Source organism: Passer domesticus, chromosome 1 (assembly GCF_036417665.1).
Source record: "Passer domesticus isolate bPasDom1 chromosome 1, bPasDom1.hap1, whole genome shotgun sequence".
NCBI classification, from domain to species: domain Eukaryota; kingdom Metazoa; phylum Chordata; class Aves; order Passeriformes; family Passeridae; genus Passer; species Passer domesticus.
In genome coordinates, this window is record NC_087474.1 from 149,912,366 (window position 1) to 149,936,487 (window position 24,122).

The 24,122-nt window shown below is 44.2% G+C and overlaps 2 protein-coding genes across 6 annotated transcripts in view; one reads left to right on the forward strand and one right to left on the reverse strand.

Moving 5' to 3' along the window:
- The window catches only part of ATAD2 (ATPase family AAA domain containing 2), a 30,615-nt gene extending 30,411 nt beyond the window's left edge, over nt 1-204 (reverse strand). Inside the window, exon 1 of the mRNA XM_064396022.1 lies at nt 54-204. Coding sequence (XP_064252092.1) covers nt 54-107 — 54 coding nt within the window. The 5' untranslated portion in view covers nt 108-204. The remainder of the gene's footprint in view (nt 1-53) is intronic.
- NTAQ1 (N-terminal glutamine amidase 1) lies at nt 102-12,197 on the forward strand. Of its 5 annotated transcripts, XM_064396146.1 has the most exons (7): nt 205-243; nt 422-521; nt 1,171-1,221; nt 2,733-2,790; nt 3,239-3,387; nt 3,718-3,842; nt 11,913-12,197. In XM_064396146.1, exons 3-7 carry the CDS (start codon nt 1,199-1,201, stop codon nt 12,038-12,040), a joined length of 483 nt encoding a protein of 160 aa, XP_064252216.1. In that variant the 5' UTR covers nt 205-243; nt 422-521; nt 1,171-1,198; the 3' UTR covers nt 12,041-12,197. The 5 variants fall into 5 exon arrangements, with proteins under 5 accessions (XP_064252180.1, XP_064252197.1, XP_064252206.1 ...); XM_064396110.1 differs by lacking the exon at nt 2,733-2,790 and having other exon boundaries at nt 102-243; XM_064396127.1 differs by lacking the exons at nt 2,733-2,790; nt 11,913-12,197 and adding an exon at nt 7,132-8,737 and having other exon boundaries at nt 102-243.
- The last annotated feature ends 11,925 nt before the right edge of the window (nt 12,198-24,122 follow it).

Here is a 24,122-nt window from a genome sequence, read left to right on the forward strand (position 1 = left end):
GTCCGGCCCCGCCTGAGGGGCCCCTGCACCTCCCGCCGCCGCTCCGGCCGTACCGGCGAAGTGCCCGCGCCGAGCCGCGATGGCCGCGGTTTCCTCGGGGACGGCATAGCGGCTGCTCCCGCCGGGCCCAGCGCTTCCTGCGCCGCCCTCAGCCCCGCTCAGACCGGCCATGGCGCGGCCCGAGGCTGGTTATGAGGCGGCGGTGCCGCCCCGCCCCGCCTGCACCTACACCAGCTGCTACTGGTAAGGGAGACGGACGGACGGACGGACGGGCCGGTGTCCCCTCGCACCGCCGTGAGGCGCCGGGGCCACCGGCGGGAGTGGCGCGGCTGCGGGCTGATCGCACTCCTGGGCTCGCTTCTCGTCACGAAAAACGAAGTTGGAGGAAAACAAAATAAATAACCGGTTTTGTGTTTTGCAGCGAAGAAAATGTTTGGAAGCTCTGTGACTACATCAGGAGTCAGGATCGGTACCCTTTAGAAGAATTTTATGCTGTTTTCATATCCAATGATAAGAGGATGGTGAGTCAATGGGATGTGATCAGAGGCAGCTGTGGAAAGGCTCGGGCCTTCAGACCGCAGCCCAGCGTAGGTGAGAATGGTCCCAGCGATTCCAACCGCAGCCCAGTGAGCCTTTAGCCCAGCTGTAGGTGAGATACAGTCCAAACCCCGCTTGTAGCTCACTTGGGCTCAGAGGTGTGGTGTGCCAACCACACCACGTGAGATCTTTTAATTATGCACTGTGTCCAGGACATGGTGTCCCTGTGAGCTGTGGGAGTAACTCTGTCTGTAATCTGTCAATTTAGGAGAATAGTTGCCTTTAAAAAAATCATAGAACCACTAATAAATAACAGTAAGGTTGGAGAAGACCTCTAAGACCATCAAGTCCAACTGTTAACCTGACACCATTATGTTCACCACTAGACAATGTCCTCAAGTCTTTTGGATGTTTCCAGGGATGGTGATTCCATCACACTTCTTTTTAATGTGGCCCAGAATAGTATTTCCAATGTCATGCTCCTGAGAAACTAGAAAAAATTTTCTTACTGCAGCACAGATGTAAGCTGAGGAAATTGATAGGTTAGCAAAGAACTAACTAATTTACCTGAAATAAATCTCTATTAATCTGAAAGATTTTGTTATTCACTTCAGGTTAATTTATAACTTTCAGATTCCACTCTGGAAGCAGAAATCTGGACATGGAGATGAGCCTGTTGTCTGGGTAAGGCATTCATTACTCCCAGTAATTCTGAGTGTGTGCCTCTGTAGCTGATAGCTGCAGGATCACACGTGGGCATATAACAATCTGTTCCATCTGAACATGAAGGAGCACTTTCTGCTCTGAGGGTGATTGAGCACTGGAGCAGCTTGCTCAGAGGGGTTGTGGAATCTCCATCCTTGGAGATTTTTAGAAGCTTTCCAGACACAGTCCTGGACAGTTGGCTTTAGGAGAGTCTCATTGAGCAGCAGGTTGGACCAGATGACCTTTTAAAGTCCCTTCCAATTTCACACATTGCATAGTTTTACATGAATATTTATAATTCTTTTACAACAGATTTATAAATGGCCTAAATCTGGTGCTCCTTTGCACCATCCCTCATAAATTAATAGCAGGACAGTCAGTGCAACCTATAGGTGATAAGTCTTAATCATAGTAAGAATGCATAATAGATTTATGAAAATTATTATCTAGGTGTTGAGGCTGCCAGCTCTGTAGTATTGAAGATAGATGACTGTAGATGTAAGAACTGGATGGATGAACATATTTATGTAGGCCTGCCAGATGATAGAAAAGTGTAAGTTATATATGTATTCAGGTGTCAGCAGTTAAACTGACCCATAAACAGTGGCTTTGAAGTGTCATTTGATCAATTAATGTAGTTCAGTAATTGCTGATGCAGAATTCCTTGGTGACTACATCTTTATGGAGACCTTTCAGTTACCTGGCACAGAAAAAAAATATTTCTTATAGCAATTTCTGTTTCTGAGATTCTGCAGAGTAATCTGCAAACTTTTGAAGTTTTCTGATTTCTGAATCACTGACCTTCTTCCAAAATATTGGTAGCTTACAGTACAAAAAAAAAATTTAAAAAGTTCTGGTATAAAAAGAGATCCAAGTGCTAGAGAGAAGACCTAAAAGGGAATAGCAGAGTCGGGAAAGGCCGTGGCAGAATGTGGATTTCTCATAAAAAATTCTTGGATTCAAAGGTCTTTTAACTTTGACATTTCAGTATATAAAACTTGTAAACTACTTTTTTTAATACTCTCTAATAGGTTTTTCTAAATACTGTTGAATACAGTTGTGTATGTATATTGGTCTGGTGAAGTAGATTGCCCAAATCTTTTTAATTCAAATTTCTTTGTGGTTTTAGTATTGAAAGTGTCAAAAGACAGTGCTCAACCCTTTTTGTGAGTGGATTCAATGTGAATTTAAGTAAGTTGTTAAGGGCTACCTTCAGTTTAATTTTGGAAAACAGCAGTGCACATACCTGACACATAATGTCAGTAACTGCAGCATCCTCAAACCTCCACCTGTGTTTGTTACAAGGTAAGGATTAAACTGCACTGCATAACCCAAAAGTCTTGATAAAATAGTTGCCTTGAAAAAGTGTGATTAGTACCCACAGATATTTTTTCCCAGCTTCAAGAGCTGCTACAGGAAATTGTCTCACTCCTGTGGTCCTCCTGATCCGAGCTGTTTGCTGGTTTTTCAGTGGTGTGCTGGTTTTTCAGGGGCTTCTGGCAGCTGAACACTCGACACTCAAATTCACAGACCGTGTTACTGCAACAGGTACAAAATCTCTTATTAGAAGAGATCACTAGGTAAATTTAATGTTAACCTGTCATTTTATCTTGTGAGTTTAGTTATGACTGGGTCTAATAAAAAATGCTTAACCAAAAAACTTTTGCGTTTTGGTGTGGAACATGAGAGAGATTTTCTGTTTTCTTAGGAGTAGTGTACACTTTAGTTTGTTGTTTTGGTTTAAATCAAAGGAGGCTGCAGAGAAATGGGGAGAATAGCAAGGTTTCTGGAAGAGCAAATGGGCAAAATAGACATTTCCAAATCTCTCTCCTGGTGCCAGAAATGTTAGAGGCTTAATATTCAAGGACAGCAAGCAGGCTTTAAAAAATGGATCTGAACTTATGCTTTTAGGAAGATCTTTTTTTTTTTTCCCCACTCTCTTTGCCAGTTTCTTATTAATTGCTGTTTAACTAATGGCAAATCCCCTTCTTCCCAGGACTACCATGTTATTCTACTTCATCTTTCCAGCGGGGAGCAGAACTTCATTTATGATCTTGACACAGTGTTGCCATTTCCATGTCCTTTTGATGTGTACAGTGTGGAGGCCTTTAGGTTGGATGACAGCCTTCGTCCAGAGTTTCACAGGTGATGACATGAAATATAAAGACTATGGATGTTATTTTATAAAATCAAAGTTGAAGTTCTCTTTGTGTATGCATAGTAACAGAGGTTTCTTTACTATACTCCAGTAAGATAAATGCTCTGTGTTACTTTTCTAAAGCTCTTTACCTTAGTCATCAAAAGCCTTTTTCTTTCCTACAGTAGCTTCATGTTAACAACTTGGCCCAACGTTGCTGGTTTGTGTATTTAGTAACATTAGTGCTCCTTAATGAGAGGAAAGTGCTCTTATTCTGAGTGATTAGTGCAGTATTGTTTACATGCATCTTTTAATACAATTTTGCATTTTGTTTTTAGAAAAATCAGAATGATTCGAGCAGATTTGTACTTGAAGACATTTGCTTCAGACAGATCTCATATGAAGGATGCAAATGGGAAATGGCAGAAACCTCCTCCTCCATACCCTTGCATTGAAACTGCAGGTGAGCTCCCAGAACTCCTTCCTGCTTACAGTGCTGAATGAACTAGTCCAGGATGCACATGGGAAATAAATCACTTCTATAACATTTGTCCAGCCAGCTTATTACTTCATATGGGAAAAAATAGGGCTATGAGGCATTTGGTACTCTCTTTTTTGAACACAGTCCAATGTGCCTCCTGGCCTTTACTGGTATCAAACATTAGATACTGATGTTCATAAACTGAGCAGAGAATGACAGGTAAGTAATACTGTTCTCTTGTTGCAGCAGGGAACTGAAGCAGAAAGGCCAAATAACTTGCTTAGGGGTCACAAAATTTTTCACACAGTGATAATACCACGCTCTAGCACACAGATCCTATTCTGGCAAAGTAGTGTTGGCAGGAAAAAGTTTTCAGACTCTGCTTAGTGTGGTGGGTTTGCCTGCATGAAATGTTTGAGGTTTCTGTACCACAGGAATGGACCCCAGCATGTTTTAATTCACTGGCAAGTTGGCAAGTTTTTCCCTAAGCCTTAAACCTCGTTGAAGTGATAGCCTAGCTCAGAGACTCTGGGCCAGGCAGAGAGAGAGGTAGACTGCAGCTCTAGTCTCTAGAGCTGCTTAAAGCATTCTTATCACACAGCATTTCAGCTTGTTCTAATCATCTGTTTTGCAAGCTGAGTAACATTTGCCACGTGTGTGTTTGTTTGTTCTCTCATTTTCTTCCAAGGAAAGCATGGTGACGTTTTGCTTTGAAAGAGTTTGAAAGAGTTTTCATGTTACTGCTCTGCATGTTTGGTTTTGTTGATTTTTAATAATGCAGTACTGCTGTGTGTTTATGTTAGAGAAGGGAGGGTCAAAAAAGCATGGTTCTGTCTTTTAGGTCCAAATGGTTTTAAGTTGCTGGGAAATTAATTGTCAGTCTTTGCTTTGTCTTCTAAGGAAGTTTGGTGTTTCACATGAGAGTAGAAATTAATTATGAGAGTGAGCAGGGACACAGATGTAGTCTTTGTTATGAGGCTTTAGGTGTTTCCTAGACAATGCAGGTTATGAAGCACCTTGAATTCTAACTCTTGGTTATTATTTTCAGCAGAGTTTCATGCAAAAGTATTGTAGGGAGAGTAGGATTCCTGAACTACAGTGAATGGTTGTTCTCTGTTAGCTGGAGCCTCATAGGTGTTGAGAACTTTTTTGTCTGGAAACCTTGTTTTGATAGCTGAGAGCTAATCAAAGTGTGAGGAATATAGATGAGGTCAGACCAGGAAAGCAAAAAATTCTATTCAAACCAAAGGAGTAAAAACCTTTACTTGTGGGTAGCAAGTTACATAATGACTCAGAGTTGCGGATGTGTACATGTATCTCTAGCTGGAGTAAGTGACTCTACAGCTGCTCCTGTAACTCCCCTTGCCTGTTGTGTCTGGCTGAGCTTTCCCTCACTGGAGAGCAGCAGCCACAGGCCTCAGCCAGCCTCCAGATTCTCAGTGATGCTGGTAGATAGTGAAGGATATGTAGCTCTTACTTCCTCTTATGCTTTCATTCTTTGCTCTATACCTTGCAGAATGAAATGTCCGTAGGTCATCCAGTCCAACATCTGCCCAAAACAGGTTTTCCTCAGGTCTCTGTCCAGTCTGGCCTTGAGCACCTCCAGAGATGGTGATTCCACCACTTTCTGGACAGTGTTCCAATGTTTGACCACTGTCATGGTAAACAAGCAATGAATAAAAAAATCCTAGTATATAATGTGAATTTCAGATGTTCCAACTTGCAGTTTTTCATTTCTTGTCCTGTTGCCAGGCTTCTTCAAGAAGACTCTGGCTCCATTGTCCTACTTCTGATCTACAGGTAGATGTCGGCAGTAGTACAGTCATCCCCTTCATCTTCTCTTTTTAAGACTGAAGAGACCCAGTTCTCTGAGCCTCTCCTTGAATAATGTTGTCCTGCACCAAACAACTTGATTTTCCTCTTCTGGGCCTACTCCAGTATGCCCATGTTTTGAGTTTGTTGTTGTTGTTTGATGTGCTCTGCTCTGCTGGTCAGTTGGCTGAAAGAAACTTGTTACCCTGCACCCCTGAAGGTGAAAAGTTATTCACTAGGAAGCTTCAAGGTCTGAGTCAGAACAGGACTAGATTGTCTCAGGTCTAGGACCTCCAGTTCAAGTTTTGGTTCCTCCAGCTTTACTCTTTGTCTTCCCTTTGTATTCACTTGAGATACTTTGTAATGATGTGTGCTTCAATGCGCACAGTGCTGTGAGTCTGCGAGGAGTCTGGGTCCAACTGGAGTGTCTCAGCACAGTTTTATCAGGCATAAAGCTGCCTTATTTTTAACTTGATGTAAAACTGGGTGGCAGACCTTTTGTTATCACAAAAGAGCCTGGGGTATTAATGTTCATGTCCATGCCAAATTCCATTGCAGATAACTGTTTTCTCCCTGCCGTTTCACTTAGATAGAACATTCTGCTTTCCATGTTGATTTGTGTTTGCATAAGATTAAATGACTTACATATTTCATGTTAGAGGTGACTGCAGTATAATGGCTGACAGAACTGACCCCATATTGTTTTAATACCAATGTATTTGTGAGGCACATTTCTATCAGAGTAGGTTTGTTTTGTTTTTTGGATTTTTTTCCCCTTTCATTTAGAGTAGCCAAATTCCAAAGCTTTTAAGAAGATGCAAGGTTTTATATTCCTTCTGGTTCCTATGTCTTCTTTGACGTTTGTGGCAGTTTGACCCTGCCTGGATGCCAGGTGCCCACCAACGTTGCTCAGTCACTCTCACCCGCAGCTGTACAGGGGAGAGAAAATGCAATGAAAACTCGTGAGTTAAGATAAGGATGGGGAGAGATCACTCACTGATTACTGTCATGGGCAAAACAGACTTGACTTAGGGAAATTAGTTGAATTCATTACCAATCAAAATCAGAGCAGGATAATGAGGAGCAAAATAAATCCTAAAAACACCTTTCCTCCACCCCTCCCTCTTTACCATCTTAGCTTTATTCCCAATTCTCTACCTCCTCCCTACCCCCTCAGTGGGGAATGGGGGTTGCAGTCATTACAGGTTGTTTCTGCCACTGCTGCTCAGGGAGAGGGGTCCTTCCCTTGCTCCAGTGTGGGGTTCCTCTCATGCAGTTCATTAAGAACTTCTCCAGTGTGAGTCCATCCCATGGGCTGCTGATCTTCATGAACTGCTCCAGTGTGCCTCCCTTTCCAGAGGATGCAGTTCTTTAGGAACAGGCTGCTCCTGCATGGATCCCCCATGGGGTCACGAGTCCTGCCACCAAACCTGCCCCATCATGACTCCTCTCTCCATAGGTCTGCAGGTCCTGCCAGCAGCCTGCTCCAGCATGGGCTTCCCTTAGGGATCACAGCTTCCTTTCAGGCATCCACCTGCTCCAGCCTGAGGCTCCTCCAGGGGCTGCTGGGGCACAGCTGTCTCAGCATGATCTTTACCATGGGCTGCAGGGGAATACCAGCTCTGGTGCCTGGAGCACCTCCTGCCCCTTATTCTTCACTGACCTTGGTGTCTGCAGAGTTGTTTCTCTCACATATTCTAACTCCTCTCTGGCCACAATTACTTCTGTGCAGTAGCTTTTTAAAAATTTCTTAAACCAAGAGGTACTACAACAATCGCTGATGGGTTCAGCATTTGCCAGAGCTGGGTCCATCCTGGTGCTAGCTCTGTAGGGGAAGCTTCTAGAGGAGCCAGCCCTTCAAACCTCCCCTGCTACCAAAACCTTTTGGAATTGAATTGAGCAATTTTTATCATTAAAAAATTAAGCATTTTTCTCCTACTAGTAACTCAAAGGGAATAAATCTTAAACTGTATTTGTCCTGCTCATGGGGTTGCAAAATAAATCATCAAAAATAAGCTTACGTGGAGTCATAAATTCCAGTCTATGCCTAAAAAAATTAAAGCTGGCACAAGGTGATTTTTAAAAGCTTTTTTCTAAAAGACAAACTCCAGTCCAACCAATAAAGCAACAGTAAAAAAAAAAAAAAGCCCTCTCAGACTCCTCAGTATCTCCTCAGAACTCACATGCTAAGCATTAGCCTCTTGGATCTGGCTCTGCTCTAGCTGTTTCCCAGAGTTAGGCCTCTGTGTCTTTTACTGGCATTGTTCTGGCCTCTGTTCTGCTCTAGCCATGGATGCCAGGAGAGGCTGGCCAGCTTAACTGGCTGCACAGTGCTTTCTCACCCTGCCCTGTCCTCAAAGCTGCTCTGCTGGAATAAACCTGAGCTGCAGAGCATTCCTGGTCCCACCTGTTTGCCAGTGACCTCCTGTTGAAAGAAAACAGGATATTTTGCTCAAATAATGAAAAATGAGATTTGGTGAACAGATTCATTATTCTAGAGCTGGTGAGCCTAACTTTGGGTTTTCTTTTAAGTCTTATTTCCACAAATTAATGAGGCCTGATTCTGTTTAGTTTATGACTTAGGATGAGTTCAGCCCTCCTTACTGCAAGCCTGTGTAAAATACAGCTTGCACAGTGCATTTCAAAATGACTCTGAACAGATGGTCATGTGGCTTATGTGCAAGTGTTAGCAGCAGCTCTGACACTGAAAAGCACTGGTTTGAATTTCAGTTCTCCCAAGGTGTTCAGTAGCACACTTGCTGGCTTGATTTGTAAAAGCTTTTTGTTCTTTTTATTATTAATAAAATCCCTGGTAGTCAATAATGATGTGGGGTTTTTTTCTTTCCCAATTTGAAGAGCATGAGTAGGACAGCTGAGAAGTTCTGGAGACCCTGTGTATCAAACATACATGTAACAGGAAATGTGTTAGACAGAGATCCAGCAGATGTCTGCAGTTGCTTTCTGTATCCTCTCTGAAGTGGCAACAGGATCCTAGTGAAAGTGAGAAGGCAGTGACAGGGATACAAGTAGCTCCTATGCACTTCATGGGAACCTTCTGCTCTCATTTGAGAATAAAACTCCAGTCTGTAAAGTTAGGTCCTTATTTAATAAGCTTTTGTGGAAGTAATGAATAAAGTCAGATAGATACAATAAAGACACAAATAAGAAGTATTTAAATTGCCAGAGTGGCTTGCTGAAATTACAGCACTTTCTATAAAAGATAATTTAAAGTGCTGAGCTGTGTTTCACATTGAGATCAGCCAGCATGGTTTGCACAGTCAGTTATATCATAGGGGTGGAGACAGCAGCCCCCAGCTGAGAGTGGGAAGAGTCCTTCTGACTTATCTCCCTGCTCAGGCAAGGGAGGAGGATCTGAAGAGAGCTGTAAACACCTACACAAGTCTGTGAAGAGTCCAACTTTCTTTTAGTTGCCCCCAAGGTTTTAGGCATCAGCAGAACTGATGTTGGAGGCTTTGTTCCAGACTTCCTTGCTTCCAGCAGCCGTTGGGCAGCTGTCGTTACGCTGAGTTAGTCCAAGGTCTGTGAGCCAAGCTGAGGCTTGGCTTAAACACTGCTTTCTAACTACTGTTGGCAGAAGCCACAAGTATCATGGCTAACAATGCCTGGGATAGTGAGTGGCCTTTTATTTCATCCCTGCTTGGGGTAAAAGTGGCAGACTTGATTTAAACAAAAATAAAGTTATGCAGGAATCCCAGAACGGGCCAGATAGGTCTCATTTGTGGGGGTGTGTGTAACAAAGTTTGGTCAAAGAGGAAGGTGAGCTCTAGGCATTGCACAAATGCAAGCCAGTATAACAGTCACAGCACCTGAGGGGGACTGCAAGGGTAGTGTAAATCTTAAAATAGTTCTGCTGCTATTGGTCTTGTAAAAATGTTGTAGGATACATGCTCCATGCTTTTGTGGAGAGATCATCTTGTTTGCCAGCTGTAGCATCCAGGTGTATCTTTTCTAAATTCTGATGTTTGTCACTCTTACCTGCTTCGGGAAGAGGACTTCGTAGTATTCTCATGCATTCTCGAGCTGTTCCCTAACGCTGTAAGGTGTAACACGACATGCACAGCCCTCGGATAGAGCCCAGGAGGGAAGAGCAGCATGAGGGGCTGTTATTACACGAATAAAACGGGAGAGGTGTCACTGAGTTTTTCCCTACGGATACCTCCCGTGCTGCTCCAGTGCCATCTACCGACAGGTTCTTAGGGCGCTCTTCATAGGAATGGACTTGTTTGCTTTGGTAAAACAATCTGCCACAATCCTTCCGAAGTCAGAGAATATTTCATTTCCTGCAGGCATTGTGGCAGCAACTTCCACGTTGTGAACAGCAGCTGTAACTACTGGAACAGCCCTTTGGACTGTTTTGCCATTCACAGAACAGTTTTATGAATTATTTTAGTATGCTCAATGCTCATAAAGCAGAGAATTATGTATTCATTTAATCTTAACATATATGAAGAACCACATTAATTTTGAAAAAGCATCTGGGAGGAAAAGAGCAGTTTGAAACTGGAAAACAGACTTAACAGTCTACCAGCAAGCAAGAGCTGTTACCCACTACAAATTTGTTCTTGACCTATGACAGCAAATTGCTGAGCTTGTGCTATCTTAAATTCCCACACAGGCAGAAATGGTCCCATTCTGTCAGACTCACTTCAGCAGTAGGACCATGCTTGGCTGGACATAAGGATTTTCCATATACAGATTTCAAAAAGGTTAAAAAGAAAAGATCTAGGGGCCAGACCTCAGAAAGGGTGAGAGTTGGGATTAGGCAAATCACAAACCTGTGCTGTAGTGCAGACGTGGTGTAAAAAGAGGCCTTCAGGGGCTGGATTATGCCTGGTATTCCTGGGACTAGGGTTCCTGAATATCATCTTCCTTTCCTTGCTTACACTGTCCAATGGTAACCTAGTTACACAAGCATTTTGCAGCTGAAGCAAATTCCATCCTTTGGATTTTATACTCTATTCATTAGAGACTCCTCTTGTTTGATTCTTAATCCTTAAATGCACACATGAATCATCTGTGGTAAAGTAAATACTTAATACAGTGGAGAGCTGTTAACAGTAAATCTCTAAAGTAAAACTGTAACAGTGGCTTTACCACTCTGTTCCTTAAACTCATTCTCAGCCAGTTTTCTTTTAATGATCATTTAAAAAGATTATTTGTGCACATCATTGGTAAGAAGTTAAAGCAACAAGCCCCACAGATGTTTGTCATCAGAACTGAACCTCTCATCAGCATGGCTCTGAGTCAGCAAAGCTTGTACCATTCCAGCTCCAGAAGAAGGATGAATAAGGCACCTAAACCCAAAACTGCACACCAGCACTTTTCCAGTGAGCTCTCTGGGATCCATGAATGGGACAGAACATCCCTCCTGCAGGAAACGGAGCAGATTAAATCCTGGCAAAGAGCAGTCATGGTTACTTTTCTCTTGAAACCATACCAGTTAGACTTTTCCCCTGACTTAATTCTGTCATTCAGGATTAATAAAAAATAAGTATTTGCCCCCAGCCTACTTTGTGCTCTCTTCACCTGAGCATCCCTCTAGGCTGGGGGCTGGGTTAGGTCACACATCTCCTCCCCTCTGCATATTCTGGCCCTGCAGTGGGCCCATGTTCAGCGAAGAAAAAGTTCAGGACTGGAGGGAGAACAAGTGCTGTAATCTGGAGAGTGACAAACTGCAGGTTTGCCAAGGGGGTAATCACTTCTGAGAGACCATGAGCAACTTGCAGTTCTGACTGCTGCTGTGAGCCTGTTCCTCTGTGGTCAGTGCAAAAGTTGACTCCATTGACCTTGGTTGAGAACTTAAAAGCAGGGGAGATATTATTCACCCATTTAAGTCAACCCATTTGTGTGGATGCAGGAAGACTGCATTGCACTTCCCTGTGCTGGTTGTTTGCACTCCAGTTCTCTGACACTACTTGACCTAGGCTGCTGTTCTAGGGAAAAATCTTATCCACACATGAGAGTTTTTAGTGACTTACTGGATGCTCACTGATCCTGTAATGTGATTATTGCCTTGGGCAGAGAGGGGAATGGGGGCAAAAGCAATGTTTCAGAGACTGGAAATAGATGTTTCTGTACCACTGTACAATTTGCAGAATCTTGCTGGAGTGAACTGAACTACTGAAGAGGGCTTTGGAATGTTTTCTTGAAAGATGTATACCTGTGCTACAGAACCTGCATCAGGAACTGAAATATTTCCCTTTTCTGGTCCTTTTTTAGATTCCAAGATGAACTTGGATGATTTCATCAGTATGAATCCCGAAGTGGGATGGGGCTCAGTGTTCTCCCTTTCAGACTTTGTGCATCGATTTGGCAGTCAGACTGATTACTCCTTGGAAGGACAGTAAAGTGAACAAACCTCTTCTGGTTCTGAGTGGATGTATTTTGTTTTGCTGCTCTTACACTGTATTTATGGTTTACATTTCTGTACATGGAATAGGTATTTGGAAAAATAGAACATTCAGACAAATATCGTGAACTGAATAAAACCCTTTATTTTAATTATGTAAGAATGCACTTGGTTTTTAATGTCAAATCAAAGGCAGACATGCCACCATAAGCATATTGCTATTCTAGCTACTGTGAAGAAACTGAAAATAGCTGCAAAAAAAGCTTTTGGAAAAATATATATATATAAAATACTGCATATTGTAGACTAAATTGCTATGTGTTGTTACATTTTAAAAGTGAGACGGTTTTTTTCATGTTGTGATTGCTGTCAATTATATGTAAACAGACAGTGCATCTCAGTTTCCTCACTAGCTTTACTGATTAGTCCTTATTTAGCAGAAGTGTAAAGGGAAAATTGACTTAGTAGTTCAGTTGTGAACTCCCATGCACTATGTAAAACCAGGTAAGTATCCAGGTTTCTGTGCTGTACTGGGGAGGATTAAATCCTGCCATTTCAGTGAAATGTTCTAGTGCTGACAGTTCCTGGAAGATGCAGTTGCTATTTTTACTTCTCATGCTGGCTGTGCATTCTCACCTGTTCCCATCTTCTTGCACTTGGTGTTTGTTTGGCCTTGTGGTAATTTAGGGTAATTCTGACAGAAAGCAGGAAGTTTTGTTGAGGTTTTTTTTTTCTGCTTCATGGTTCCTTGAGCTGGCCTGCCATGAGGTCAGACAGCTGCTCCTGCTGGTGTAAAGAAATCAGCAGGGCCATATGGCTGGGGGGAAGGGAGTGAGAAAAGCCTCCCTGTTCAGGGTTGTCTGCTGCTGAATATCCTTAGAGGTGATACCAAGCTGCATCCCTGCAGGGCATCCCAGGAAAGCCATCGTGCTGACTGAGGGTTTGGAACAGTCTCACACTTCCATATTTAGGGCATGTTTCAAGTACCCTAAATATGGAATTGCAGAAACAGGCTAAAATGAGGTCTTTAATTCTCAGCATTGGACCTGTTCTATTTTATACCCTAGCACATCATAGACTCACAGACTGGTAGAGCACAGGTTAGAAAGGGCAGGCAGTCACTGGTCCAATCTCCTGTTCAAATCAGATCAGACCAGGCTGCTCAGGGCTTTAGCCAGTCACACCTTGGAAACCTACTGGGATTGAGACTACAATAAACATTTGTGATATACTTTGTTCCTGTGAAGAAAAGCGCAGTACAGATTTTAAGTATTAAGGGATAATTTTATTTGTAAGTAAAGAAAAATATCAAAACTTGTAAGAATCTTGTATGTGTTACCTAGGTTTATTGTTATATACATAGTGTATTACTGTATCTCTCATCAGTTCTAGAGAATTTACTCAGCATTTTAACAGCAGAGACAGCCAATTGAACAACTGGGATTGATTCACTTAATCCAGACATCTCTTTCTGTGTCATAAGGGCTGCTGAATATAGGAACTTAAACTTTCTATTGCCAGATGCAGCACAGTTGGTTTCCTGTGCAGATAGGCTGCTACTACACATATCCTTTGAATGCCAGCATGGACTAATTAGGAGACCAGTTGTTGGGACACTCCCCTCTGGAGTGGGAGAGTTGATCTGCAGTTTCTGTCACTTTGAATCAGCGTCACCAGAAGAAACTGAGATGAAACTCGTGATTCCTGATAAACTGGTGCACAAACCCTCCCAAGAGGGGACAGCTGGATTTAACCAGATACTCCTGTGTAAAAGGTCTGATGTGTCCATGTTTGGATGAAATGGCAGCTCTTTCTGCTTGATGCAGATGTAGCAGGCACACTGATGGAATGAAGATGTTGGTACTTGCTGGTTCTGAGTGATGTTCCTGGTTGTGACAGTTTCCCTGCTCAGCTCCGTGTAGCTGCCAGTGCACTGGGTGAGGCACAGCAGAAGAGAGAATGCAAAGATCCACGTTTCAGATGAATGGGTTGTGTTGAGCACTTCTTACCCTTCAAGTGGTTGAGTCTCATAGACACAGAGTTCCTGTGCATTGCTCAACAGGCCCTTTAAGTTGTTACAGAACATGAGGTTCTCATCCTTCCCTACTTGAGTCTGTCATTTGATTTAACCTCAGCTGGTTTCCGGTGCATGAAATCTGTGACATAGTCCCTTTAGTGGGGGTCAAGACACAAGAGTCTGCCTGGTTTAATCTAGTTTCAGCATCAAGGCTGTAAAGAAGAACAGTCACAACCATTTCAGAATATGCAAGTTTAAAAAAAATCAATGTGAAGAGTTAGTCCTTTTTCTCTGTAATCATTCTGAACAGGTGCTTAATTTTACATGTAGCAGGCTGGGTGTGTGTGATTGTAGCTTTTCTATAATTAATCACCTTTTTGTGGCTCTTGTAAAAAGTTGTCATTCCAGAGGGATCAGTAGAAGCCAGAGAATTATTTAATTCAGTGCTGAGGATGGTGATAGTGTGATGCTGTCTCCTCTGTGATAGTGTGGTGCTCTAGCCCATCAAGTCTGGGGGCATTTCATCACCTTTCAGGTGGGCATGGTATCAGAAGGAAAGAATTCAGTAATATTTGAAGTGCTCATTTAGGGCCCGAAATACAAAGATAAGCTAGTCACTTCACTGTAATTATCAGAAACCAGCTCTTTTCTGGTGCTGATTAGTCCTAGTGTCCCATCAGAGGGACTAAGTGACTTCCCTCCCCTCTTTGATCCTTTCTCCAGGTAACCCTAGTCCTGATTATTTTGTTGGACTTCTGTGTTTAACCTTTGCTGTCAAACCCATATTTGATGCATGAGGTAGCCCACAAGTGGTTTCCCCACTGAACATCACAGTAAGTTGCAGACAAAAAAGCAAAGTTTCCTGAGAGCCACTTTGCTGTGTACCTGCAGAAGTACAAGCAAAGAACTTCCACTGTAAATCTGATGGCAAGGAGGCAACTTCATTGCCAGACATCACCAATTGTCAGCTCTGTGACCAGTGATGTATTTAAACACCTAAGTTTATACCACAGTCATAGGTACATGTGTGGGGTACATTGTATGGCAGAGCACAACTGCTGGTCCTCAGGTGCAGCTCCAGGCTGGCCAGTGCAGCCACCCAGCTGAAGTGGTGCTGGGGAGAGCCTCACTCCTTGATGCAGGGGAACTGGGCTCATGCCACTGAGAGATAGGAAATAACAGGAAGGCACTGATGGCTGATTGTCTGGGGTGCACTGGCACAACAGGATCAGCCTGTGCTCACTTATACTCCATGCTGTCCATAGCCCTTGAAACTTTAATCTTTACTGTGTCCAGAAGCTTTCCCACTGTGTCCAGGACAAAGATGTGCTGCTTATGCACTTTCAGTACAGTGATTTCCTAGTGCATCTTAGCTTTCCATTCCCTTTCAGCCTTCTTTACCTTGTCATTTTCTATAGTGATGTCTTTCTTTTCTCCAGTTATTACAGTTTTTATGAGCTTAGAGCCCCTAAGTGGTGGCTTTTTGGACTAGGTGATCCTTGAGTAAGGCATTGAAGAAAGCAAGGAGAAACCTTCCTGCTCTCAGGTCAGTTACTCACAATCCCACAGTCTCCCAGCTTCTGTATTCTGTTGATCACTGGAAATTCTCCAAGCCTTTTATTTCTAGACATCATAGGGCGAGACTCAGCCTTATAATGGGGGCATATCCCATCTCACATGGTTCCTCCCATCTCCAGCAGGCTATTGCAGCAATAAGCTGCAGCACAAAATGGAACACCCACATTTCTCCTGCTTTTTTCTCTTCTTTGCTGCTGCTTTTTACCTAAGAATATAGTTCATTTGATAAATAACCTCTTTTATTCAGCTGTTTGTGGCTTTAGAAAAACAGACACTTTTTTCTGGCACACATTTGTTTGGTCAGTCCACTTTTGAAAACTTGTGTATGACCAGGTCTGTCTTGAGAAAATCCCATTTCTTGGTTGGCCAGCAGAGAGAGCAGTCAGCATTCAGTGGAAGTGCAGGTTGGGACACAGACAGAAGTGGTCCCCTGCACACTCAGCCCTGCCAGTAGCTGTTACAGTTAGAAATGAGTCATTCTGGCAGCATTGCAGAGGTGCTTTGTATCCTGCAAGGTTGTGGCTGAAGGCTGAGGTATTGCCCTCGACTGCCTGAGCCTGTAATGTCAGTGCAAGCCCACCCTGCACACCAGGGGCTACATGGCAGCATTGTCACACCACAGCCAGTTTGGGTCAGCAGATCCCCCAATACATCTGGTCACAGTTCCTACCAAAATGGGGCTGTGGCACCTCAGGATGCCAGACCAATTGGTTTGCTATCAGTTTGTATTTAGATACCTGGGGATGCTGCAATCTGATCTCGGCTGTTCAGGAAGCAAAGGGGCAATGGGATGCATTTGTATGAATCAAATTCCAGGATGAGAGCCTTGGTCAGGGCATTTTGACATGTGTGGGCTCCTCTCCTCATACCCTCATTGTCCAGCCAGAGCCTCATGCATGCTCTGAAGCACCATTGCTCTCCAAGCTTCTGCTGTAAAATGGTCATATCTGGTTGGTCAGATTTTCCTTGTTAGAATGAGTTTGATCCAAATTTTCTCGTTTTTCACATTTTTCCCCCTACCTTTTTAGGAAACAAGGGTTGTAGACTAAATAACTTGAGAAAACTGTACCAGGGAGTAAGAATGAGGTGTGAAAATACCACCATGTCCCTTCAGTAGTCCCAGTTACCTTTGCACTGGGTGTCTTGCAGAACCATTACTGAGACACTGTCCCTGACCCAGGTGGTGGCTGTCCCCCACAGCTGGCATGAGCCACAGTGCTGGAGGGGAGGGCCTGCAGAGCATCACTTCGTGTGTCACCCAGCAGAGCAGATGGCTCCAGGTTTGGTGGGCTTGCCCTCCTACGACACTTTGGATTCTCAGGCTTAGAGAATCTCATCTCCTCTCCAGGTGAAACCTGTCCAGATGTCCGGCTCTCTTCAGGTAATTACCTTCTAAGGAATTTGAGGGAGAGAATGCTGGTGATTTTCTTCTGCCTTCTGGCTTCCTCCTTATGCAGGACTTGGCCCAGTTGAGGCCAAGGTTAATGAAGCACACCCAGGGAGGGAGTGTCTGGAGACATCGGCCCAGGTTTGTGAGCTCTTCCCTGTGGAGCTCACCTCTTTTCGTTTATGATCATGGAGTCAGAAGTGAAGCACTCTGTACAAATGCAGCCTTCAGCAAGTTAAATGCAGCTGCAGTAGTGGTTCTGGAAAATCTCTTCAGTTTGACCTAAGATAAACAAATATGGTTGTTTAAGTATCCTCAATGTTTCCTTATACTTACAGTAGGAAATACCTTGGATACTGAGGGCAGTTAAAATAAATCTTACTTAGTTATCTAAGGCCTCTGGCAAGTCCCTGAGTTTCTGAGCGAGCTAAGCCACTTCCTAGGAATAAGGTGTACAAAGCTTCATTTTATAGTCATAAAAAATAGCATTAAGGACCTGGGCTGTGAGCTGCCACTCACAATGTCCAACTGCAGTGACATTATTCACCTGATACTTGTGATGAATGTCTGCTTCCTGCTCTGGAAGATGAGCAGGATGTTTCCAGTGAGCTGGATTCCTGACATTATATTACTTAAAAGCAGGAAATGCTCCTTTTGCTTGGTTCAGCATCATACCAGCCTTCCCATGCAAGGCTATATCTGGAACCCAAACACTGCAATAAGGCAGGAATCATTATATGTTATTTTTTTTCAAACAGCCTACACAGTAAGAAGATGGTAGTTATCTCAGCCTGCCCTGCTTTTTAGTATGCAATTGTGGTGGCGTGCTTCCCCCTGTCTCAGCTTGGCTGCTGAAATGGCAGCACACCAGCTCCATGCTTGGAGCCATCCCGAGAAAATGTTCTGCTGCAGCTTTTAACTGTTTAGCTGTAAAGCTCCCGCTGCTTCCGCCATTCTGACTGCTAGGGTGAAGCAAGGCTTGCCAGTCCTTGTTTATAGCAAGTGTAATCAGTTCCACTATTTACACTGTACTCATCACAGAGCACTTTGCTGTATGAAATGGTTGCAGTTATATTTATACCCGTACAAAAACAAAGTCGTCACAAATCGAGGCGGCAACATTCAGAGTAATTTTTCCTTGCTATGTGACGCTGTTTCTTTGGCAATTCAAACTTCTTTGGGGCAGAAAATGGGAAGAAAATACAGCCCACTGTAAGTCAGGAATCCCATCAGTATTTATCTGCACTTGTGTTTTTGTCTTGCATGAAGGAAATGCAGCTATTTAGTCAAGTAAACACTACCAGTTGCTACTTCAGTATGGATATGCAGGGCTGCCAGCAAACTCCATGGAGTTGTCTTAGTGCAGCTAAAAGCAGAGTTCAATCTGCTTTGCCAGAAGTACTAAAAATACCTTTTAATATGCTATGGTATGTGTCTGGCCAGGAGTTGTTTTCAAATGCATTGTCCATGGAGTTCCCATAAAGTAAACAGAGATCGATACACTCAGTCCTGAGATGCAAAATAACCAGTGCTGTGGGGTCCAGCTGTTCTCCTTGCTGGTGTCACCAGCAGGGTGCTCCCCCTGCCTTGCTCCCAGCAGTAGGCTGAGATTTGCAGTGCCTTGCCTGCCATATTTGTCAGAGATCCTTTGCCGGGTAGATTGTTTACTTAATTGTCATTCTCATTTAAGTTATTTGATAATTATTAAATAAAACACCCCAGGTTAGGTGCTTTTGAGATCTGAAAGACTGAGGGACTTTGTTGCCAGCAAAGAAGACTCACTCACATTCCCAGCATCTCCTGCTTGCCAGCTTTTTCATGCTTTAATGGTGCATGGAGATCAGATCCATGCACAAAGGCAAAGCCCCAGCATCCTCTGAGCTGATGCCAAGGGCTTTGTGAGCAGGGGCACCCTTTCCAAGGCACAGAGTCTGATGAAACCTTTCTACCAATGCTCTCTGTGGCCCTACTGCCTTGAACTGCTGTGGACATCCAGGGCTGTGGAATGGCTCAACCTGGTCCTGGCCACATGGGTGCAGGTCCCCAGCCCTTGCCAGGGTCCCCTCTGCTCACTGCCTGCAGGGGCAATGCAGACAGTGGAGGTCGGAGGACATTGTCATAGAATCATGGAATGGTTTGGGTTGGAAGGGACCTTAATCATCTAATTCCAGCCCCTCTGCTGTGGGAGGGACACCTTCCACTAGACCAGGTTGCTCAGATCCCCACCCAGCCTGGCAAGGATGCTTGCTGGGCTTACAGACATCTTCAGAAATGGGGATTATTTGTGGTCATTCAAAAAGGAAATGTCCTGGCGTAGCGTGTGGAGTCCAAAAAATCACACGTGGAGACTGCCCAGTGCTGAGAACGTCTGAAGCCTGACACGTGACAGAAGTACACGTGTGGGGTCCAAAAGAGGTGTCACCATCTTCACTGACACTTGGTCTCCTCTGAGCTGGCATTACTGCCTCTCACAGTAAGGTCATCTGCCTGGCCTGCACAGTGGAAACGAGCCTGCTCCCAAATACTCTTAGAACTGCTCCTTGCTGCTGCTTAATGCCATTGGGAGAGTGATCCATGCAGCTCCTGTGCTACGGCCATTGGCATGGCTGGATTAGCAAATGGAAGCTTTGTTTTGAGTTTTCTGTAATAAAATACCATGCTGCTGGGGCACACAGGCTAGCTAGGGTTTCACTGCCCACTTAAGAAAATGAGGTCAAAGGGTGATTAAATATTAAGTGGGATGCAAGATCTCAGTGCATGCAGTTCATGTGGTAACCTGAGGATGGGCTGAGGTAAATGTGGCTTCCTAGATGCCTGAGAGGGTACTACAGCAACCCATCCTGGCCAGCAAGAGGAGCTTTGGGGTTCCTCCATCAGTCTCCAGTGCCAGGAGACCTCAGGGGTGACAGGTGTGGCTGTGGAGAGACACCAAAAGGAGGATCCTTGGAATACCTGTTTCCGCTTCTATTTAGCTTTGCACCTCTTCTGTAAATCAAACACCATTTCTGGCAGCAGTAGGCTGTCAAGCAGGCTACACTGACATCAAGCAGAACACAAGAATGAAAAAACCAGAAAAGAGATTAGTGATTAATGCAGGAACTCCCTCCCACCCCCCACCCCAGGATGAGCTATGTCCTAAAGCCTCTCCTTCAAGCAAAGCTGCTGCTGGCAAGAAAGTTATTGACCTTTCTTACGCTGCAGAGAAAGACTTCTGAAAGGCAGCTTTTGCTCTGTGTGTCCATCTGCATGCACATGCCCCTGGCCTCCCACAGGGGTACAGAGGTACAGACAGCTCCTTCCACAGCAGCTCATTTGGCAGTGGGTGCTGGCTCCTGAGCTTACTTTGGCATTAGCAATGGGCAACACTGAATTATTTCCTCACCACTCCCCTTAGCAGCTGGCTCTCCTTGAGGAGGATCCACACCTTGGCTGCTGCTGCCTGGTCAGGTGCAAATGCTGCAAGGCCTCCTGCTCCACTCCCTCCCTCCCTGGCACAAGCGTGGGCAAGTAAATCTGGATAAATCGAGGCTCTTTCCTTTCTGAGACCCTTAGGCCAACATTCTACAGCTCTTCTAGTGATTTTAACTTCCATAATCCCCCTTACCCCATACCCCCTTGGAAACACTTAAAGATGTTTTTTTTCTGATATAAGCTGTGCCAAAGCTTGGTTCCTTTATGAAGACAAACTGGCAGTGGAAACAATGACAGCTATACAGGGAAATATTGTATTGCTTAAAGAACTTTATTTAGATTGCTCCATTGCGGGAACAGTTGTTTGTTGGTTGGGTTGGGTTTTTTTTTCCACTTTGGACGGTGCTAAAGACGCCATAAAATTAACTACACTATTATTCCAGTGATTTGTACACAGCACGTTCATGTGCCTTCAAAATTAAAAGGAATCATGATAAAACTAAGCAAATAAATAGTCTTGAGAGGACTAATCCCTTTCCTCCACCAAAGGCAGCGGGATCGCAGGAGGGCAGGAATGGCAGAGCGCGGGCTGAGCGGCGCGCCGGATCCTTGGGAAGGCTTTGTTGCTCTGCTGTAGGGATATTCATGTTTCTGGCCAGCTGACAGCACGTCAGCAAACGTAAACATTCGGTTCCAGCAAAGCGATGCAGACAGGGAGGCAAAGCTGCACCCACGATGAGAAGGGTCCTTGTGGCAGGCCTGGCTGGTCACGGGCCTGGGCAGGGACACAGGGAGAAGCCACCCGGGAGGGACAGTGCTTCTGCAGGCACTTGCTTGGTGCTTCTGCAGCCTTCTGAGCTCCAGGGAGGGTTAAGGAGCCACTGGAGGCACATGAGGGGGCCAGGGAAAGCACTCAGGGTGCTCTGGAGATGCTTGCAGCACTGCTCTTGACCACAGTGTTTTGCACCAGTTTGTGGGGAATGGGGGCAATAAGGGGGTAAAGAGCACCCCAGCCTCTGCTTTCCAGCTCTTTCCAAGCAGGCCAGCTGTCCACACTGGTTCAGGATTAATTCATGCTCTGGGTTCATTACAGCAATTTTTTAAAGCCTTACCCTGTACATGCTCAGCCACAGCAGTATCCCTGTGCTGCTGCTTGGGGCCAATAAACCTTTGGGCTCTTACTTTCCTCAAGGGCCAAGCAAGGGAATTTTGCATTTTTTCAGTGTCTAATCCAAAAATCCAAAAAAAATCTTTGTAAATCTTTAAAAAATACTGTGAGGCCTTAGGCAGTCTGAGGAGAAGGGGTGCAAGGTGCTGTCGTGCCCAGGGGTGTTACAAAGCTCTCTGCCTGGCTCAGGTGCTGCAGGATGGGTGTTGTGCAGTGGCTGCTCTCTTGCAGCTGCCACATGTACTCCTGCATGTGTGTGAAATGGGCTAACTTGGCTTTTCCTTCTTCTGAATGTTCAGCATAAGCAGGGAATAATAAAATGCAATTTTTCCACAGGGACCAGAGGAAACAAATTACTGCCTGGGTGTAGCTGAGGGCAGGGTCTGGCACATTATTTTCTGTGTAATAATTCCCACGAGGCCCTGTGGAAACCCAGCTTTTTTTCTTCTTCTTCTTCTCATTTTTCTACTTCCTTAAACTTTCCAAAATACTCTGCCATAACATATTTTCCTCAGTCACATGTGTTAGTGAGGAAAGAAAAGGTTAAATTCTCCTTTCGTACTATAATGTAATTCATTTCCTGTTTTTCACAACTGTCTAGACACAGATCTAACGACCATTAACCCTGAATCCCACCATTGGGTTAAAAATAGAGGCTTTAAGTATAAAAAGTGTGTGGTAAAAGTAAGATTGTAGGTTTCTACCTACCACCAGGAGACAGTGCTTTTGAATAAAACCATTTAATTAGCTATAAGTAACAAAAAGAAAAATTACTTCAGTTTCAGAGGTTTAAAAAGGCTCCTGGTTGCTTTATATATACCAGCAGTAACACAGGCCCTGCTGAGTTGTGGCATGGGCAGGTTGATTCCCCCTCAGGAGTTATATTTGTCTGGATTTACACCTCCAGCTATATTAAAAAAAGAAAGAATAAATTCCACTTCAGTCGGAGAGCTATAAAAAGATTGGGAGAAAGTAATTTAAGAGAGGACCAATGTTGAAAACCATGGTCAGCTTCTGGTGGGAGACTCCATAGACCAAATGTGCCCCAGACTCCAGGGGAAAAAGTGATCCCATGGTACCAAGAGACAGCTCGTGCTGGGAAGGCAAGGCCACAGAGTGCTGGGTCCCAGCCTAGCCCAGCACTGGAATGTTTGCAGCCATGACCAGAGCCAGAGGGGCTCTCAGCAGCAGAGGCTGGATCATGTTTGGGCTGGAGGCTGGCCCCAGGCTGAGCCAGGCAACTGCCCCCCGTGGGTGTGCAGCCTCCTCTGACACTTCCCACCAGCTGGGCTGCCACACTGGAGGGGAGGAAGGAGAGAAAGAGGTTTCTGGCTTGGAACATGAGCTAAATCCCTCACAAAAGTCAGTTTTGTTTGTGGAGGGAAAGCAAGAAAAAGCAAAACTGTAGCCCACCCCAGCTTGGCACATGGTGCAGACAGGGAGTGAAGCAGCTTCTTGGCTGACAGTTTATTACACACACCTTTCACATCAAAGATTAACCACAGAGACATCATATTTTATGAACTTCAAGAATAAAAAGAAATGCTGGTAAGAATTAGCCTAACTCAATGATTAAAAGTCCTGCTAAAATAAGTCAAAATTTCTGATGTGTTGTGATAAGGAGGAACTCTCATTTCCTGCACTGACTGTGTTTCTCTGTCTACAAATACAAATCCCATGGGGTGGTTTGTTTATTTATCCTGTGAAGCTGGGAGTGGGTGTCTTTCCTGTCCCACCACCCACCTCCAGCCACTGCATGAAAGCAGCAGCACCATCAGGAGCTCTGGAATGGACCTGGCACCTCAACTGCAAACCTGTGTGTGCTGCTGTCTGTATTCAAGGTCTGTTCTGACCAGAACTGAAATTATCCAAGGAAAACATATTAAAAAGACATTTGCTTGTTTTCAACTAAAAAGTGCAGTATACTGTGCATCAAGAATGGTGAGGAGTGAACTGGTGTCCTTCCAGCTTAGGGAAGGCCTTTGAACCCACATGAGTTATTTATAGAGCCTTTTGGAAAACAGCTCTTTCCAATTTCTGCAATTTTGATCACAGAAACAGCTCAGGTTTTGTCAAAAAGAAAGCAATCTCTTACATGGCTCACTGGGGTTCACCCCTGTAAAGTAAAGAAGCAGAAATTAGCATTAAGGAAAGGTGGGGCAAAGCAGAGTCATAATTTTAATATTCATCGTGTAAGAGGTTTTCAAAATGTTTTTTGGACGAACTGTACTTTTTTTATTAGGCTCTAAGACAGACAGTGAGGGCACTCCAAGGAAGTGTACAGGGTGACTTGTTACCATTGGTCAAGGCAGACTCTTATCCATGCTTCAGGATGCCTCTCCCTCTATCCCTGCCTGCACTTAAAAGGGTGGAGGTGGTAGCAGCAATAACATGAAAATGGGGCCCAACATACTCCTAAAAAGGTCCAGTATTCCCTTTAAAGGAAAGCCTTTGCACACTAATTTAGTCTATTAAAATAAGTAGAGCTTGCTATTGAAAAAATTTTTGAATAAGAATAT

Coding starts and splice junctions, on each gene's coding strand:
- NTAQ1 (XM_064396110.1), top strand. CDS start 170: ATGGCGCGGCCCGAGGCTGGTTATGAGGCGGCGGTGCCGCCCCGCCCC. Junction 1,222..3,238: donor GAGATGAGCCTGTTGTCTGG/GTAAGGCATTCA, acceptor CCTTCTTCCCAG/GACTACCATGTTATTCTACT. Junction 3,843..11,912: donor CCCTTGCATTGAAACTGCAG/GTGAGCTCCCAG, acceptor GTCCTTTTTTAG/ATTCCAAGATGAACTTGGAT.